Source organism: Monodon monoceros, unplaced genomic scaffold, assembly GCF_005190385.1.
Source record: "Monodon monoceros isolate NGI ecotype Baffin Bay Population unplaced genomic scaffold, NGI_Narwhal_1 Super_Scaffold_18, whole genome shotgun sequence".
Classification (NCBI taxonomy): Eukaryota; Metazoa; Chordata; class Mammalia; order Artiodactyla; family Monodontidae; genus Monodon; species Monodon monoceros.
In genome coordinates, this window is record NW_021703774.1 from 150,640,002 (window position 1) to 150,658,883 (window position 18,882).

The 18,882-nt window shown below is 45.9% G+C and overlaps 1 protein-coding gene across 2 annotated transcripts in view; it reads left to right on the top strand.

Moving 5' to 3' along the window:
* The window catches only part of SF3A3 (splicing factor 3a subunit 3), a 29,431-nt gene extending 17,693 nt beyond the window's left edge, over positions 1-11,738 (top strand). Inside the window, exons 16-18 of one of the 2 annotated variants that reach the window (XR_003794624.1) lie at positions 10,448-10,569; positions 10,703-10,933; positions 11,429-11,580. Coding sequence is in view for 1 of the 2 variants with exons in the window: in XM_029230558.1 (XP_029086391.1) it covers positions 10,448-10,503; positions 11,429-11,506 (134 nt within the window). In the remaining variant the exon portion in view is untranslated. Of the gene's footprint in view, positions 1-10,447; positions 10,570-10,702; positions 10,934-11,428 lie in introns of both variants that reach the window. The other variant, XM_029230558.1, reaches the window with a different exon arrangement.
* The last annotated feature ends 7,144 nt before the right edge of the window (positions 11,739-18,882 follow it).

The following is an 18,882-nucleotide window of genomic DNA, read 5'->3' on the forward strand; positions in this document are numbered from 1 at the left end:
CTTTTCAATATTTATTTTATTTATTTGACTGCACCAGATCTTAGTTGCAGCATGCAGGATCTAGTTCCCTTACCAGGAATCAAACCCGGACCCCCTGCTTTGGGAGTGCAGAGTCTTAGCCACTGGACCACCAAGGAGGTCCCTTGTGTATATTTCCTTATGTCCTGCAAATTGCCTGAGTTAATTTATTACTTCTGATGCCTTGTAATTGAACTATTTACATTATTTTAGGCTTACAATCATGCCAACTACAAAAACAAAGGGGATGTTTTAATTAATTTTGTTCCATGTATTTATTTTTCCTAAGCATTGCCCCCAAGTCTTATGTTAAATAGAAGCAGGCAATAAGTCGTCCTTCCCTGGATGCTGTTTTAAAGGACCATGGTGATGCAGCTACACTAATTTTAAAACTGGCTTATGATTTTATTATCACATTCCTCAAAAGAAAGATAACAACATTTTTACTACTTTCCCTTTTATCAGGCCTTGAATAAAACAGCATTCCTGAATTATTTCATACTGGGTGGTAGATATTCTTTTAATGCAGTTTTTTTTGTTTTGTTTTTGTTTTGGCCACACTGCACACCATGCAGGATCGCCAGGGAAATCCCCATCTGTGCATCTTCTTTATTTATTTATTTACTTATTTATTTTTGGCTGTGTTGGGTCTTTGTTTCTGTGCGAGGGCTTTCTCTAGTTGCGGCAAGCGGGGGCCACTCTTCATCACGGTGCGCAGGCCTCTCACTATCGCGGCCTCTCTTGTTGCGGAGCACAGACTCCAAACGCGTAGGCTCAGTAGTTGTGGCTCACGGGCCTAGTTGCTCCGTGGAATGTGGGCTCTTTCCAGACCAGGGCTCGAACCCGTGTCCCCTGCATTGGCAGACAGATTCTCAACCACTGCGCCACCAGGGAAGCCCTGTGCATCTTCTTTAGTGAAATATTTGTATTAGACTTGTGCCCATTCTTTCTTTCTTTCTTTCTTTCTTTAGATGCATCGGGTCTTAGTTGCGGCACACGGGCTCAGTAGTTGTGGTGTGTGGGCTCTAGAGTGTGTGGGCTTAGTTGCCCCGTGGCATGTGGGATCTTAGTTTCCCAACCAGGGATCAAACCCACGTCCCCTACATTGGGAGGTGGGTTCTTAACCACTGGACCACCAGGGAAGTTCCTAATGCAGTTATTTACCCTGTGAGGATTCCTTTTAGAAGTTTTGTTTTTACATTCATAAATAAAAGATGTGCTTTTTGTTTTCCTTTCAGACACTTGTCAGATTTAGTGATCAAAACCATATTTTTGTCATAAAATCAATGGGATTACGTGCTACATTCTCTTCGGTCATTTGAAACTTTAAATAGAGATTACTTCTTCATACAAGGGGACCACTCTGAGAAGATTCTTTAGTTAATAGCCAATACAATTCCTTGATTTATTATGAAACTCAATATTTTTAAAGTAGGAAACTCAATATTTTTATTCTGAGTTTTACTCTTTCCACTTTTTTTGACTTGAATTTTATTTACTTTTTATACAGCAGGTTCTTATTAGTTATCTACTTTATACATATCAGTGTATATATGTCAATCCCAATCTCCCAATTCATCCCAGCACCACCACCCCATTACTATTTCCTTTTTACTATTATTTTCTTCAATATTGTTTCTTTGTGCTTTTTTTAAGTCTATAATCAAGAACTTACTTTTTTTTCAAGGTATAGTTGATATTAGTTTCAGATGAATAATATAGTCACTCAAAATTTTTATAGATTATGCTCCATTTAAAGTTATAAAATATTGGGGAATTCCCTGGTGGTCCATTGGTTAGGGCTCCATGCTTTCACTGCTGAGGGCCCGGCTTTGGTCCCTGTTTTGGGGAACTAAGATCCCACAAGCTGTGCAAAAAAAGAAAAGTTATAAAATATTGGCTATATTCTCTGTGTTGTACAATATGTCCTTGTAGCTTATTTATTTTATACATTGTAGTTTGTACCTCTAATTCCCTATCCTTATATTGCCTCCCCGACCCTTACCTTTCCCCACTGGTAACCACTAGTTCTCAATATCTGTGAATCTGTTTGTTTTAGTATCTTCACTTGTTTTGTTTTATTTTTTAGATTCCACATGTAAGCGATAACATACAGTACTTGTCTTTCTCTGTCTGACTTATTTCACTAAGCATAATACCCTCCGGGTCCATCCATGTTGTTGCAAATGGCAAAATTTCATCCTTTTTTATGGCTGAGTAGTATTCCATTGTATACATACACCACATCTTCTTTATTCATTCATTTGTTGATGGACACTTAGGTTGCTTCCATATCTTGGCTATTGTAAATAATGCTGCTATGAATGTTGGGAGTGCATGTATCTTTTTGAATTAGTATTTTTGTTTTCTTCTGATACATACCTAGGAGTGGAATTGCTGGATCATGCGGTACTTCTGTTTTTAGTTTTTGTTTTTGTTTTTTTTTTTTTGGCGGTACGCGGGCCTCTCACTGTTGTGGCCTCTCCTGTTGCAGAGAACAGGCTCTGGATGCGCAGGCTCAGCGGCCATGGCTCATGGGCCTACCCGCTCCGCGGCATGTGGGATCTTTCTGGACCGGGGCGCGAACCCGTGCCCCCTGCATCGGCAGGTGGACCCTCAACCAATGCGCCACCAGGGAAGCCCTGTTTTTAGTTTTTTGAGGAACCTCCATACTGTTTTCCATAGTGGCTGCACCAATTTACATTCCCACTAACAGTATAAGGGTTCCCTTTTTCCATATCCTTGTGAACATTTGTTATCTGGTCTTTTTGATGACAGCTATCCTGACAGGTGTGATGTTTCATTGTGGTTTTGATTTGCATTTCTCTGATGATTAGTGATGTTAAGTATCTTTTCATGTGCCTGTTGGCCATCTGTATGTCTTCTTTGGAAAAATGTCTATTCAGATCTTCTGCCCATTTTTTAACCAGGTTGTTTGTTTTTTTGCTGTTGAGTTGTATGAGCTGTTTACATATTTTGAATATTAATCCCTTATCAGTCATATCATTTGCAAATATTTTCTCCCATTCAGTAGGTTGTCTTTTCATTTTGTTAATGATTTCCTTTGCTGTGCAAAAGCTTTTAAGTTTAATTTATTTTGCTTTTGTTTTCTTTGCCTTAGGAGACAGATCAAAAAAAATATTGCTACAATTTATGTCATACAGTGTTCTGTGTCTGTTTTCTTTTATGAGTTTTATGGTTTCTGGTCTTACATTTAGGTCTTTAATCCATTTTGAGTTTATTTTTGTATGTGATGTGAGAAAATGTTCTCATTTTATTCTTTTACATGTAGCTGTCCAGTTTTCCTAGCACCACTTTTTTTTTTTTTTTGGCGGTACGCGGGCCTCACCCCCACGGCCTCTCCCGTTGCGGAGCGCAGGCTCCGGACACGCAGGCTTAGCGGCCATGGCTCACGGGCCTAGCTGCTCCGCGGCATGTGGGATCCTCCTGGACTGGGGCACAAACCCATGTCCCCTGCATCGGCAGGTGGACTCTCAACTACTGCACCACCAGGGAAGCCCAGCACCACTTTTTTAAAGATATATATTTATTTATTTATTTGGCTGCACGAGGTCTTCATTGAGGCATGCGAGATCTTTAGTTGCAGAATTCGAACTCTTAGTTGCGGCATGTGGGATCTAGTTCCCTGACCAAGGATTGAACCCAGGCCCCGTGCATTGGGAGCATGGAGTCTTAGACACTGGACCACCAGGGAAGTCCCCCAGCACCACTTATTGAAGGGACTATCTTTTCCCCACTGTATATTCTTGCCTCCTTTGTCATAGGTTAATTGACCATAAGTGTATGGGTTTGTTTTGGGCTCTGTATTCTGTTCCATTGATCTAGGTGTCTGTTTTTGTGCCACTACCATACTGTTTTGATTACTGTAGCTTTATAGTATAGTCGGAAGTCAGGGAGTGTGATACCTCTAGCACTATTTTTATTTCTCAAAATTGCTTTGGTTAGTCAAGAACTTTCTTGTTTTTATTCTTTATTCTTTCTAATACAGGCATTTAGAACTAGTCATCATTCTGTTAGGAATCCATTGGAAATATCCATTATTGATACGTTATATTTAGAGCTTTGTTTATTAAAGAGGTTGTTTCTGAGTTTTAAAGAATAATTCAGTAATTATTTTTAAAAGCACTGATTCTTTCATTGTTTCTTTTTTTTTTTTTTCTTGGTCCATGCAGTAAGTTACGGAATTTCTGCCTTTAGAATGTATTTTATCTTTGTGTCCAAGTATATAGTCAGTGATTTGTTAAAGATTTATGTATACCTGAAAGGAAGTATGTCTCTCCACCTGTAGGCTGTTTAAATTTCCTGCAGTTTTCAGGTTTTTAATTTCATACTTACATCTATTTCTTTTGAATTCTGATAAAGACATGTTTACATTTCCAGTTGTAATTAAGCTTTGTCTCTTGCATTTCTGCCAGTTTTGTGTATATTTTAATTTGGTTATTTGAGCCACATAAACTCAATATTGTATTGTAACCTTATTGATCACTCCCATATTCTTTTCGAAATTCCCATTACCTGATAGCTTGTTTGTTCTATTGTAATAGACTTAGACCATTTCCCCAGTTATCAAAATTTTGGCAGCAAATGTGGGCTCTTTTTTACCCCAGTCATCAGTGCTTATCCTTGTATAGGGATATTAAGCTCTTTACAATGTGTATTAATTAACCTATTTATATTTAACTCCTTTGCTGGAAAGGTTATCTTGTTAGATTTCTCACTTACATAGATTATATAGTAGACTTGAAGCTATTTCTTTGACAGGTAGTTTTCTAACATTTCTAACTTTAATGTTTCTTTGTTTTTTGGCTGTGTTGGGTCTTCATTGCTGCGTGTGGGCTTTCTCTAGTTGCAGTGAGCAGGGGCTACTCTTTGTTGTGGTGCGGTGGCTTCTCTTGTTGCGGAGCATGGGCTCTAGGCGTGCGGGCCTCAGTAGTTGCGGCACACAGCCCCTAGAGTGTGCAGGCTTCAGTAGTTGTGGTGCACAGGCTCTAGGGTGCACGGGCTTCAGTAGTTGTGGCGCATGGGCTTGGTTGCTCCACGGCATGTGGGATCTTCCCAGACCAGGGATTGAACCTGTGTCCTCTGCATTGGCAGGTGGATTCTTAACCACTGTGCCACCAGGGAAGTCTTTTAATGTTTCATCTAATAGTTTCTTTCTACTACAAATTTCTATTATTATTAATATGTATTATTAGTTGAGTTATTTATAGGAGATGATTATATCTGGATGGCCTGAAGCAGTGTAAATTCTTTATGTCTTACCCTCATAGTGATTCTGGAGACATTATGTCTTTAATCTCATGTCTATCAATATCCTTATCACCTTGTTTATAAAAAGTGTTTTTTCTGCTTTCAGATTGCCATTATCTCTTTTATTTCGCTTTTTTTAAATTGAAGTATAGTTGATTTACAACATTATATGTTTCACGTGTACAGTATAGTGATTCAGTATTTTTAAATATCACACTGCATTTATAGTTATTATAGAATATGGGCTCTATTCCCTGTGCTATATCCTTGTAGCTTATTTATTTTATGCATAGTAGGTTTTACTTCCATTACGTCTTGTCATGATCTTTTTCCCTAGGACTTGGTTGATGGATTCTGTCAAGTTTTATATGTTTTCATATGTTCTGCTTCAAGGGTAAAGTTGGTTCAAAACCACATTCCTAATATAGTTTCATGTGGTGGTTAAGTGTGCAGACTCTGGAGAGGCCACTGGTTAGGGTGCAAATCATGGCTCCACCGCTTACTTACTGGCTATGGGACACAGGACAAGTTAGGTCTTTTAGTTCCTTATCCATCAAATGTGGGTGGTAATAATATTGATATATCTACTTCAGAGAGTTGTCTCAAAGTTTAAATGAGATAGTGCAGGTCAAGTGCTACAGCCTGTCTGACCACAGGGTAGAACGTATTCAGTGAAGAAGCATAAGCTGCCGTCATTATCAGCTTCACCTGTGGGCTCCTCTGCAGTCTGAGGCGTGAGATCCAGAGTCACCTTTATCTTTTCATTTGGAGTTTAATCTTACTGTTACTAGCTACCATTTACCAGGTGCCTGGTGTACGCCAGGTAAACAGGAGATTTTTACACTCATTTAATCTTCAGAGCAACCAGTGATGTAGGAGGTCCCCCACATTTTCCAGAAGGGGAAAATGAGGTAAGTTTTTCAAAGTCACATAGCATGTAAGTGGAAGAAAGCCATGGAGCAAACCCATGTCTGTTCTACAGCAGTCTCTTCTCTTTCCACAGTGCTATCCTGCCTTCTTTTAAATCATCCTCATCAAGTAGATGTTTTTGAGACGATCATTAAGGGGTATTCCAGAAAAAACTTTATGCATTTTCTCTTTAGCCATACAAAGATTTTTAGAAAACTTAATTTTTTTTCCAGAATATTATTGGCAGGTTCATGATTTTTCCATTATTCATAGTTTTCAATATTTATCTCCTTATTCAGGTGTCTAGGTTTATCAATTTCTGTTATATGCCTATTATTATTATTACCACTTCTTTGATTTATTGTATCATTTCCACCCATCATGACTTCCCTTGAATATTTGTAGGTTCTAATATTTGTAGGTTCTCTACATAGCATTTGTAGTTTCACTTCTATCTCAATATCACTTTCTCTTTTCATCCCCCCCCAATAGATCATTTATAGGTTTATTACAAATTTATCATCACCTTCCCCCTCCCTTTCTTTTCCCAGGGATTATTCCTCCCTTTAAGTATCTTAGATTAACTCTCTGTCTTCCTTTAGGACTTTCAGTAACAGATAGATGGTTTTATATATCTTGACTCCCACAAGATCATGACAGACTTTATCTCAGGTGTCTCACTAATAGTAGGCACCAATCAATTATGAAATCAAAGTTAATTCTATTCTGTAGAGTTTCTGCAATTTTTCTTCTTTTCCTATCGGTGGAATAGTTATTTTTTATTAAACCTGGATTTTGTGTGTGGTTTTTGGGTTTGGGGTTTTTTGAAAGCATCAAAACTAGACATCTTAAGGATTTTTGGTTATGAGGAAGAGAACCAATTAAAACCTAACTCCATGCCCTCCATCATGTTAGCAAGTATATGCTTATCCAGCTATGCTTCCCTCTACATGTATGCCTTCTCCACTTCCTTGTGTCTTCTCTTTAAGCCTTAGCTCACAGTGAAGACAACTCTAGCCCTTGACCTGTATGACCTTTTTCAGTTTTCAGAGCCTGCCATCATCCAGTTCAGTCTCTCAGTGTCCCAATTTCTAATATCTGGGAAAGACAATAGGTAGGTGCAGCTGGGTCAGGTGACATCTGTAGTCCAGTCAGCTAGCTGTCTTTTCAGTAGCTGGCAGCAAAAATAGCTACTTGTTAGACCAGGACTGCTCCTTCCAGAACACCTTGGGAAGATGTGTTCCCTAATGGGAGTGGGCAAGGAAGTAACCGTTGACACAGCTGTCACACTGGATTTGCTTGTCTTTGTTTTAGATCATTCTGTTGAAGTTTTCCTTTTGGCGCTTTTAGCCAGGAGGGAGAGATTCAGTACTGTCATTTAAGTTACAGTAGGTTTTTTGTTTTTTGTTTTTTTTACTTAAATGAAGGATTTCACTTATAAATTTATTATTTTAATCATTCCATCGTTCCAGACTTATGATTTTTTTTAAGGTGAACAAAAGACAGCTAAGAAAGAGCCCTATGGAATTGCCACCAGAGATTCCCCATTTAGGTGGTTGGTCACAATTGACCAATATTCACTAGGTATAAGTCTACTAAACTAATAAACTAATAGCATCAGGTTCAAATACACCATCTTGTTTATGGCAGTATCATGAGAGTTACAATGTTTTCATGAACTCTAGGGACATTGCCTGTGAGAGCAATCGCTTTGCTAAAATCATGATATCCTGTGTCTATACCTTTTATCAGGTCGGCACTATCCCATCAAAAATAGGAAATTCAAATTAATTTGCCTCACTTATTCTTAGTGAACCCACGCTGGCGCCCAGAGGTGGTTCCATTTTTTTCTAACTGTTTTCAGATTCCTCTGAAGAGTAACATCTCCCTCACTGCTCCAGTTTCCTACATCCACTTTTTTCTTTAAGAAAATAATGACAGGGGCTTCCCTTGGTGGCACAGTGGTTGAGAATCCGCCTGCCAATGCAGGGGACACAGGTTCGATCCCTGGTCCGGGAAGATCCCACATGCTGCGGAGCAACTAAACCCGTGTGCCACAACTACTGAGCCTGCGCTCTAGAGCCCATGAGCCACAACTACTGAGCCCGCGTGCCTAGAGCCCGTGCTCCACAATGAGAGAAGCCACCGCAATGAGAAGCCCGCGCACTGCAACGAAGAGTAGCCCCCGCTTGCCTCAACTAGAGAAAGCCTGCGCACAGCAATAAAGACCCAACACAGCCAAAAATAAATAAATAAAATAAATAAATTTATTTTTTAAAAAAACTAACCACCCTATATTTTGGGGCCTCCCACCTTCTGAGATGGCCCACACTCTGTCTTAAAAAAAAAAAAAGAGAAGAGAAGAAAATCATGACAGCCTTTCTGATATCTGGTATTTTCGAACCACTCTGGGTTGGATTCCTGAATGGCCTGGACAAAGAATATGATAAGGCCCTGCCCTGGCACCTGGTAAATTCTCCATTCATTTGTAATGTGCATATTTTCTGGGCCTGAAGACTTCAGCTAATTTAAGGCAATTAGCAAGGAAGGAAAAGATGATTAGTTGAGCGCCTGTACACCAGGCACAGAGCTAAGCACGTTCTTACATGTTGTCTCATTTACTGTTTCTTCACCCATCTTAGACTTCAGCTTCCTCTATAGGATATACCTTCTAATCATGTCAAGTTTATTCCCTAGTCATCCTGGTCATTAAGACGCCGCCTTCCAATGCGGAGGGTATGGGTTCTATCCCGGGAACTAAGATCCCGCATGCCATGCGGTATGGCCAAAAATTTTTTTTTTTTAAAGTGTGGTCAAGTTTAGAGATTGTTCTACTTGATGGGAAATGTGAAAGGATATAATCTGTTAATATTTTATCATCTTATCTCTGTAGCAGCAGACCTGTCCATCTGCTCCACATAGCTCTTTGTTCTAAGGGTGCACCTTCCTGACACCATTCTTACAGGTTTAAGTTGTTCTTTCCCTAGTTTTGTTATCTGTCCTGTCTTTGTACGTGTTTGATCCCCTCCCTCTGAAGCTAGGGTGGTGTCTGTAGATGTCTTCCCCTTTTCGTGATCTTTGGAATAATTAGTTATTGAACTGTCAGAATTCTCGTTTTAATGTCTTCAGTGTTTGTTGAACCATCTTATCTTTCAGACTCTTTGGCCATGATATTTCACTTTTTTTTTTTCCTCTGAAGTTTTTGAAATATGTGCAGCAGACTTTATTATTATTTTTATTTTATTTTATTTTATTTAACATCTTTATTGGGGTATAATTGCTTTACAATGGTGTGTTAGTTTCTGCTTTATAACAAAGTGAATCAGTTACACATATACATATGTTCCCATATCTCTTCCCTCTTGCGTCTCCCGCCCTCCCACCCTCCCTATCCCACCCCTCCAGGCGGTTACAAAGCACCAAGCCATATCCCGGTGCCATGCAGCTGCTTCCCCCTAGCTATCTACCTTACTACGTTTGTTAGTGTGTATATGTCCATGCCTCTCTCTCGCCCTGTCACAGCTCACCCTTCCCCCTCCCCATATCCTCAAGTCCGTTCTCCAGTAGGTCTGTGTCTTTATTCCTGTCTTACCCCTGGGTTCTTCATGACATTTTTTTTTCTTCTTAAATTCCATATATATGTGTTATCATACAGTATTTGTCTTTTTCTTTCTGACTTACTTCACTCTGTATGACAGACTCTAGGTCCATCCACCTCACTACAAACAGCTCAATTTCGTTTCTTTTTATGGCTGAGTAATACTCCACTGTATATATGTGCCACATCTTCTTTATCCATTCATCCGATGATGGGCACTTAGGTTGTTTCCGTGTCCTGGCTATTGGAAATAGAGCTTATGCAGCAGACTTTAAATAGACATATTTGACAAAGTCTAGTGTTCTCAATCTCCTCTACTGTGAACTTTAATACAGTAAGCTCACTTTTTCCAATAATTCCTATATGTTGTACCACATTATCTTTTTCCTTTGAGAGTATCAGTTCTCAATTCTAAGAGGTGTTGGGTTAGATTTGATCCAACTTTTATTTTACAGCAAATAAACATTATGGTAGATTTTGCAATGAAAGGGGTTTGTCCACAGGCGATTCAGAACCAAAATTCCAGTTTGGGGCAGGTAGAAGTCTCAAGGGCAGGCACTCAGGGGGATCCTAATGAGGAATGTGTTGTAACACCTTGTACCCAGTAGATACTCAGTGGAATCTGATTGCTGATCATTTCTCGTCCTGCAGTGTGGGCCAAGCTGAAACTGCAGAAGGCATCGGAACGGTGGCAGCCTGACACTGAGGTGAGTGCTCACGTAGCATCAGGGATAGCATCAAGTGACAGAGCTCCCTCACCATGTAGAAGGGAGGTAAGAGATGGTCCCTGGTTCACTGCAGTAGCAAGTGTAATGTGACAATATCTGTAATTGGCTCTTGACTTGTAAGCCTAATTCGTCTGTGATATTAAATTAAATGTGTCAGACTTTAAATCTGTGTCTTAAGACAGGTTATATTCTCCCACTGAAGTTTTGAAGTGGCAAGCAGGAGTGCCCTGTGTGTTGTCCTGCCGTGAGGATTCATAAGCTAAGAAGTTGAGACTCCATGTCGTACGTTAGATATCCTTTGAGGAGAGCATCTGATAAGATCTTCTCATGTGGTGGGGAGCGATCCTTGTTGGTCTTGAGATAGTCATCCTGAACAGATTTCAGAGATGAGGAATGATGTGTATGTGAGGTACGGTAGCTGCTGCTTCTCTTTTAGGTCAGTGGTTTTCAGTGTCCCTTTTTTTTTAGCAGCAAAGCCTTTTTCAGACAGTAATGTAGAACTCCAATAAATAAAATAGAAAAAAGCAGAACTGCTCTGGATGTGGAGAAGCTCAGCCTTCTTGGCCTTTCATCCCCTGTAGTGGTCTCTTAGGCAGAAACCTAGGATTCTTGGGAACCATTTGAAAACCATGTCTTAAGTGAGCCTTTCTCAACCAGCGTTCCTCATCTTAAACACAGTGATTTGAATGAACTATTTTCTCAGATAGCCACAAGGATCGGTCATAATTGGTACCATCCTAGATGTCTAATAGGTGCTGTGAGCAATAGAGCAGAACCCCAGTTGAGAAAGGCTGTCTTAGGCGAATGGCATGGAATCAGGCCAGGGTGAGCTCAGGTATCCAGAGGTTGGCTCCAAACATTTCTCCCAGGAGGTGTAGCTAATGGTGTTCCTCTTCCCTTTTAGGAAGAGTATGAAGACTCCAGTGGGAACGTTGTGAATAAGAAGACGTACGAGGATCTGAAAAGACAAGGACTGCTCTAGTGTTCAGGGATGTTTCTCAGCTGTGGGGCTAGCCCAGTCTTCCTTAAGATCTGCTTTTTCTATTTCTCCCAGCCAAATGCTCCTAAAGACTCTTTGCTACTTAGTCTTACGGACTAGCATGCATCTTGTAGAAGCAAGGCATGCTGGCATATTGCAGGGTTGAGGTGTGTTTTATCTTTGTTTTATATTAAAAAAGATTCTGTTGGAAAATAAAACCAGCCCTTGTTCTGAACGTGTCTTGTTCTGAAGCCCGGGATTATGTACTAATTCAGTCCTCTAGTTCTTAACACCTCCCTACCTCTTTCTCACGAACTTCAGTAGCAACTGAAGTTTAATGAGCGCCTGTTATGTTACATATATTATGCTGGGTAATTCTGACTTAGCCTCATTCCCCACCCCCATTTGCTGCCACTTCTCCAAATGAGCATCACCCCAGGATAAGCCCTGCCCTTAGTTGAGTCAGCCATTCGTGCGCATACTGTACTAGGGAAAGATGGGGAGGGTGAGCCAGGACCTCTGCTAAGGACAAAGTTGTGGCACCAAGGTTGCCTTTTTATTTGCATAAAGGAAGGACTTGGGCTGTCTTGGAATGGGCCTGCTGCCCCGCCCCTTCTCTAAGCCTCAGCAGCCTGGCACACAGTGCAACTAAGACCAGCACTGACTTCACCTGCTTGCTACTTCAGAACAAGAGGCTTCGGTCTACCTTTGTCTTCCATGGGATCCTTACTTGACTGAGAAGTGGCTAATATTCTTGTGTTCTCCAAGCCCAGATAGCCAAGATTTGGGTGGAGTTGAACAGCTGCCTCAGGATCTGAATCTGAGGGATTCAGATCCCAAAGGGAAAGAACTAGGGGAGCCAGGGGGCCCTGATCTGCCCAGGGCACAGTCACCTGAAGGCCAGGGCCGGGTCCAGAACAGGATTCCCCAGAGGGCCCCTTTGCCCCTCAGCACCCAGACCTTCAGTTTGTTTGTAATATATCTACTTATACGTCTGCTTGGAAAGATCCCAGCTCCAGAGCTGGCCTTTCCCTCACACTCATCTATTGCCCTAGTTATCTCCATGAGTAGGGTTTCACCACCAGGTTGGGATTTTCCTTACTGGTTCAACCCATCCCTTGGGCGACTCCTCACATGTTCATTTGTACTTTGGCTCCTCCAGTTGCTTAAAATCCCAGTTGGACAACCTCGCCAGAGCCTGAGTTTCTAAAGCAGAGCGAATGGATAATAAAACCTAATTGAGCCAACTAAAAACATTGATAACTGAAAATAGGCCCAAAGTGCAAGGAGACATTGCCATTTGAGAAGAGAGTTAAAGCCTGGGAAATGGTAAACATGGGAGGGGATGTCTCTCCAGGCTTCCAGCTGGGGCAGTAGCAGCATCAGGCCTCCCCAGGGACACACCTGATGCTTTCCCACCGTCACATTCCTCTGAGCACCCTCTTCAGGAGTGGGTACCTGGGACGGCAAGGTCAATCAGTGGAGCGTTCCAAGAGCCCATTTTTTTTCTTTACAGTGTGGAGGGGCGGTGGGACCAGGTTCTGTGGAGTCCTGCCATCATCCTTGCCCAGATAACTAGTCATCCTGTGAACTGAGCCAGAGGTGCCTGGGAGGAAACAAGCCCCTTGCGGGGGCGGAGACTCCTTTTGTTCATTTGTTACATTCATCCAAATATTTTTTAGTGCCTTCCACGTGCCAGGCACAGCTAGGTTTGCAAATCTTGAGAATTAAGTGGATGTGAGATGGTGGGAGCAGACCCAGAGGTAAGGAGGTGCAGTAACACCTGGGCCAGCTGGAAGAGTTGTGTGGCCAGCTCCACCCAGCCCTGAGGGGCACAGAGTTACTCAGGAGGTGCCTGCAAACTTGCATCAGTCAGAAGTGGTTCTCGGCACTTCGCTGGTGGTCCAGCGGGTAAGACTCCCCGCTCCCAAGGCAGGGGGCCCGGGTTTGATCCCTGGTCCGGGAACTAGATCCCACATGCCGCAAGAAGTCCGCATGCCGCAACTAAGACCCGGCACAGCCAAAATAATTTATATAAATAAATAAATATTTTAAAATAAGTAAATAAGCAGTGATTCTCCCCAGAGGTGGCTCCCTGAAGTCTGGCCTTCAGGGGTCTGCTATAAGAAGAACAGGATTACAGCCGAGCCCCCTGACTAGGCTACGGAGAGCGGAGTGGTGCTCTTCCTGGGTTTAGGTCAGTAGTTCTTAATCTTTTTTAAGGATCATAGATTCCTTTGGAAATACAAAGATAACTGTGGACTTTCTCCTTAGAAAAGTATGCTTGCATATACTTTTTTTTTTTTTGGCAGTGCTGCATGGCATGCGGGATCTTAGTTTCCCCACTGGGGATCAAACTTGCACCCACTGCAGTGGAAGCGGGGAGTGTTAACCACTGGACTGCCAGGGAAGTCCCTGCATATACATTCTTGCACACAATTTCAGGGGCTCATGAATCCCCAGAAGTGCATCCTTGGTTCCTGAGTCTTATGAGAATCTCTCCTTTAGACCTGGCGTCTGAACCTCTGCCAGGGCACTGCCTGCCAGGAACAGATGATTCAGCTCACTTTTCAAGGAGGAAAGCTGCTCCATCAGAGCAACTGCAGGGCTCTGCCTGCCCCTCCCAGCCCAGGCAGGAATCTGGGCTTGAACCCCAGATTGGCCCTGCTGAACCCAGAGGCTGATCTTGGGATGAACCTCCCAGAAGCGGGAGTCTCCTCTCTCCCTACCTCTGAGAGGAAAGCCAGTAAATCTGTGTCCAGCCTCAACTGTCATCCCTTTCCTCCACTTCCCTTCTGTTCCCCTCGCTGGGTCAGCTTGTGCTGGAAGGCTCTACAAAGGGAGCACCCTAAAAGTAACCCATGTGTTGGGAAGTGAGCGTCAGACAAAGGTGAGGTTTTTGTCTTCCCTCTGCATTGTTTTTACATTTTTTTATCCTTGGGATGATAACTACCTCTCCCTTCATCCTTCCATCCTGCCCTGCTGGCAGCCTCGCCTCTAAGTTCTCTTGGGAGGAATGGGCCTGTGACCTCTCCCCACCCACTCCCCTTTCCACTATCAGACAGACAGAGTTCTCCCGTTGCAGGTGGGCCCTGGGAGGACCCTGGCCTCCCATCCCTCTCTTCTCTTCTGAGAGCCTGCTCCACCTGCTGGGTTTCTCATCTACACAGATAAGACACGTTCCAGTGGGGTCCTTCTATCTGCCAGTTGACTTTATTTTCTCCCTGTGGCTTCAGTCTGGACATCAGCTGTGCTTCCTTCTTGTGCCTGTGTCCCCGGTGGCAGCAGCGTCAGAGGGAACTACCAGAGCTAACAGATGACTGGAGGGGAGGAGGGGCAGCCGCCAGCTTCCAGGGGCTGCGCTTGCAGCCTCCCTGACTCAGGCACACACGCTGGTTGCCCTCCACACCTTCGGGTGCGCAGGTAGGTCTACAGCTGGGACGGGGTGGGGCTCAGGGAATACTGGGAATGTTCTATTTATGGAGACATGCACAGACTAAAGTAGATGGGCAAGGAGCCAGAAGTAGCACAGATACCAAGTAACCATCTAAGCTTCGCCCGGCTTTCTGATTTGACTGATTGTCTGCTTCCCTCACACTCCTGAGCTGTCCCTCCAGCCTCAGCTGTCCCAGCCAGGAAGCGGGAAAGGGGCTGTGTGGGAGGCTTGGGTCCTTCCTTTCACAAGGACACAGGGGCTGGGGAGAACCTTTGGCCCCCCTCTTGACCTATTTGCCTTTGGAGACTGAAGTCCCCTTGAGAGGTGTTAACTGGATGAGAGCACTTCTTGAGTGTAGCGTTGGAGCGGAGGGAGCAGTGGAGGGGCTGAGGCTCCTGGTAGTAAGGAGGGGTGAGGGTGGAGAGAGAGGTGGCCCCTATTGCCAAGGGGTCCTACCCAGCCTCACCTCTGCACCCAGGATTCTGAGCACAGCCCCACTCATGCATTAAAGACCATGGCCAGAAGGGGCCCAGCCCAGACAGGGTCCAGGCTCTCCTCTGTATCACATCACCCTGGCAGCCATCACCTGTGAGATCCAAGTGCTGATGGAGGGCCAACCCTTGATGGCAGGGAAACATGCCCTGTTAGCCCTGGGAAATCTGGGGGCTGGGTTGTGCTCAGCCTCCCAGGGTTGGGCGGAAAGATGGGAATAAGGTCCCGCTCTCCCATCTCCAGCAGTTTTCTGCCTCGCATGGAAAAACTTGAACCTGGGCTTAGCAGACCCTTACAGATCTGATCCCTTCGTCCTGGGGGAACCAGAGCTGGCATCCAGCTATCCAGGGTCTGAGAGGTACCTCCTGCCCTTAGCTCACCTCTGATTTAGAAACAGGGTTGGGTCTGAACCCTGAAGAATCTGGACAAGGGGAGCCCTGACTTCTGACCCTCTCTGTGACCCAGCATTTCCCTGCCCTGGGTTCTGAGGAAGCCCATCACCCGCCACTCCCCACCCACAGCACCTCCTGATGTCAGAGGCAAATGAGGCCACATCAGAGGCACCGGATGTCTATTTCCTGTCACTGCACCTGCTCCAGCTCCGTCTCCCCTCGGGCCTGGGATGCTGCTGTTGCCATGCCAACAACAACATTTACTCTCAAAGGGGCCGTTACCAGGCTGCAGGCCCCTTTGTGCCGGCCTCAATGTCACTCTGAAAGTATGACTTGCGGGAAGCAAAAGCCCAGCCCCTGGGACCCCTTATTCCATACAAGTTGACCCCCCTGCTCCCAGCCTTAGTTTACTCCTTTGCATAGTGTAGTAATGGGAATCTCTGTTTGCAGCCCTCCCCTGGGCTGCCCAGGACCAGTCCCTCACTCTCTCGGGCTCCTGGCCTACCTCTCAGAAGATGTCTGTGACCGGTAGTAGCCATCAGGCTGCTTTGCTCAGAGGTAGCTGTCCTAAGCCCAGGGACCCCAGCCTTTCCTGGCCCAGGTGACCAAACCTAACCTGTGACTGCTCCTGAGCCCTGAGGCTATGCCTTCTTTTCACCTGTGTCATGGCCCCTTCTACTTAACCACTGCATGACCTTTCCTTAACCTTGACTCTTGAGCTGGTTGCTTCCTGCAGTGGTCTCCTCTCTCCTTTTCCTCCTACCAGTCCTCCTGCAGGTCCTACTGGTAGCCCAGAACCTGGTGAGAAGCCAGCTGACCCCCGCTCCTGTCCAGGTAAGCGGCAAAGCAGTCTGTGAAGGAGGAGAGAGCCTCCTGGATGCCTTCACCCGTGGGAAGAGGGCCACAGCGTTCAAACCCTCCCACAGATGTTCCATAGCTTCCACTGCTATGGAGAGGCGTGCAAACCGGGAAGCAGAGCCTTTCAACCAAAGAGCAGAGTGCAGCGCAGGGGAGAGCTACTGCGAGTGCAGGGGTAGGGCTGCTGTGGGGGACCAGGCAGGGTGCTGCCAGGAGGGGCTGCTGCAGGGTTGGAAGGGGTGTGACATTCAGGTACCTCCAGTAAGGTGCTGGGAGGGAGGTGCTGAAGCGGAAGAGAGAGGAGTCGGTGTTTGGGTTGCCCTGAGAGTTGAGATATGGCCCAGGACTGGCTGGCCACCCACCATCCCCCTGGACTCGCAGGCACTCTCTTTACCCAGCTGATCCAACTCAACGCTTCCCACTATATGGCCTGGTGCAGCCTCAGTTGTGAAGGGAGAAATGAAACCAGCCCCAGCCCTTACCTGCAGGCCTCTAGCCCCGGACCCGGCTCTCTGCAGTGCTGCAGTGGCGGCCCACCCTGCCTGGAGCTCAACCAGTCGGCCTCGGGTGAGACAATCCCCCTAGCCTGCAGCTCTGAACCCCTCCTCCGTGGTCCTCCAACTCCAAGCCCCTCCTCCATTGCCCTCCACTCTGACTCTTCCTCCCATTGGCCCCATAAGTTCTGAGCCCCGCCCCACCTGTCCCCAGCCCTGAGCCTTGCCCACCCACTAGCGCCCAGCTCTGAGCCCACCCTCTGACAGGCCCCCAACACCTGAGCTGTTTTCCCCAACCTCCCCAGCCGCTATCAACACCCCAACCTCTAAACCTTGTCGGGCTGACCCTTAGCTTTGAGGTCTACCCTCCTCCTCAGTGCCCCACCCCTTCTGGCTTTTCCCCTTCCGACTCGCCACCTTTCCCCGCCCAGCTGGGCCAGTGCTCTCCTCCCCACAAGCTCCAAGGAAGCCAGAGCAAGTTCCTGTGCGTCTCCAGGTGGCAGAGATGGGAGAGTTTCAGGTTGTGAAGTCCACACACAAGATGCCCTCCCCTGGGGGGCGGCCTGGGGCTTTGCAGAGGAATTGTCCCCCAGCAGACGTGTCATAGCCCTTCCCCAGACAGCTCTGCTCTGCTCCCAGGCCTAGGCCACCTGACCATCCCAGAGGAAAAGACACTTCCCACTCCACCACTGGTGACCACCACCCTGCCAGCCCCCAAGAGAAACGTGAGTGTCTGTCCACATCTGCCTGCTCTGGGAAGTGGAAGCAGGAATGGACAGCGAGGGGTGGCTGTGGCTGGGGCCAGTGGGACAGGCAGGATGGGGCTCCAGCCCCGCCTCCGTCTGGAGCTCACAGGGCTCCACACCCCTTACCCTTCCCTTCACTCTCTCTTCAAGGGGAAAATCTCCTGCCAAGGCAGAAAGCTGTGGCCGAGTGCCCCGAGGGCTTGGACTTCGGTGAGGTGGGCCCCTGCAGTGCTCCAAGGTTGGGTGCTGCCCTCCCTCAGAACAGGCCTCTCTTCTCCCCCGCTCGACTAATGGGTCAGCAGCCGAATCGGGCTGGAGCTAGACCTGCTGAGGGCCAGGCTGCTCGACCCTCTGAGCTCCACATTATGCTGAAATCCAGGGCAGCGGCTGGAATCTTCCAAGTCTCTGTGACATGCCCCCTTGTTTCTGATCACCCTGTATGTTCTCTGGGGACTGGCTGGCTGGCCTCATGGGGCTGGAGAGAGGGGTCCAAGGAAGTTCAGCTCAGCCCACAACCCAACTTAACATTTTTTGTCTCTGTGAATGGGGGACGAAGGCAAGGGGAGGATGAACGGTCTCATCTCTTCTTGCAGCTGAAACGGTCCAGCTGAGGCTACACTGCAGGGCGCAGCCAGGCCTGCGTGACAGGGACGCCCAGGTGTCACAGGGCTGTGGCTCAGCCCTGCTACCAGGAGTGCTGCCAAGCCTTGGCCTCAGGCAGCTGCCTCCAGCTGGATGAGAACCTCCACTTCAATGGGGCCGCACCAGGGGCCACAAGGAGCCCCCTGCCCTGGACCCTGGCTGGCGCTCTGCTGCTGTTCCTTCGCTCAGCAGTCAGGGAGCGGCAGGCAGGAAGGTCCCATAGGCCCTGCAAGTCCCCAGGCCCACCCCCAGCTCTGATTCCGGTAGCTGCATCTTTTTTTTTTAATTAAAAAAAATACATTTATTTATTTTAATTTAT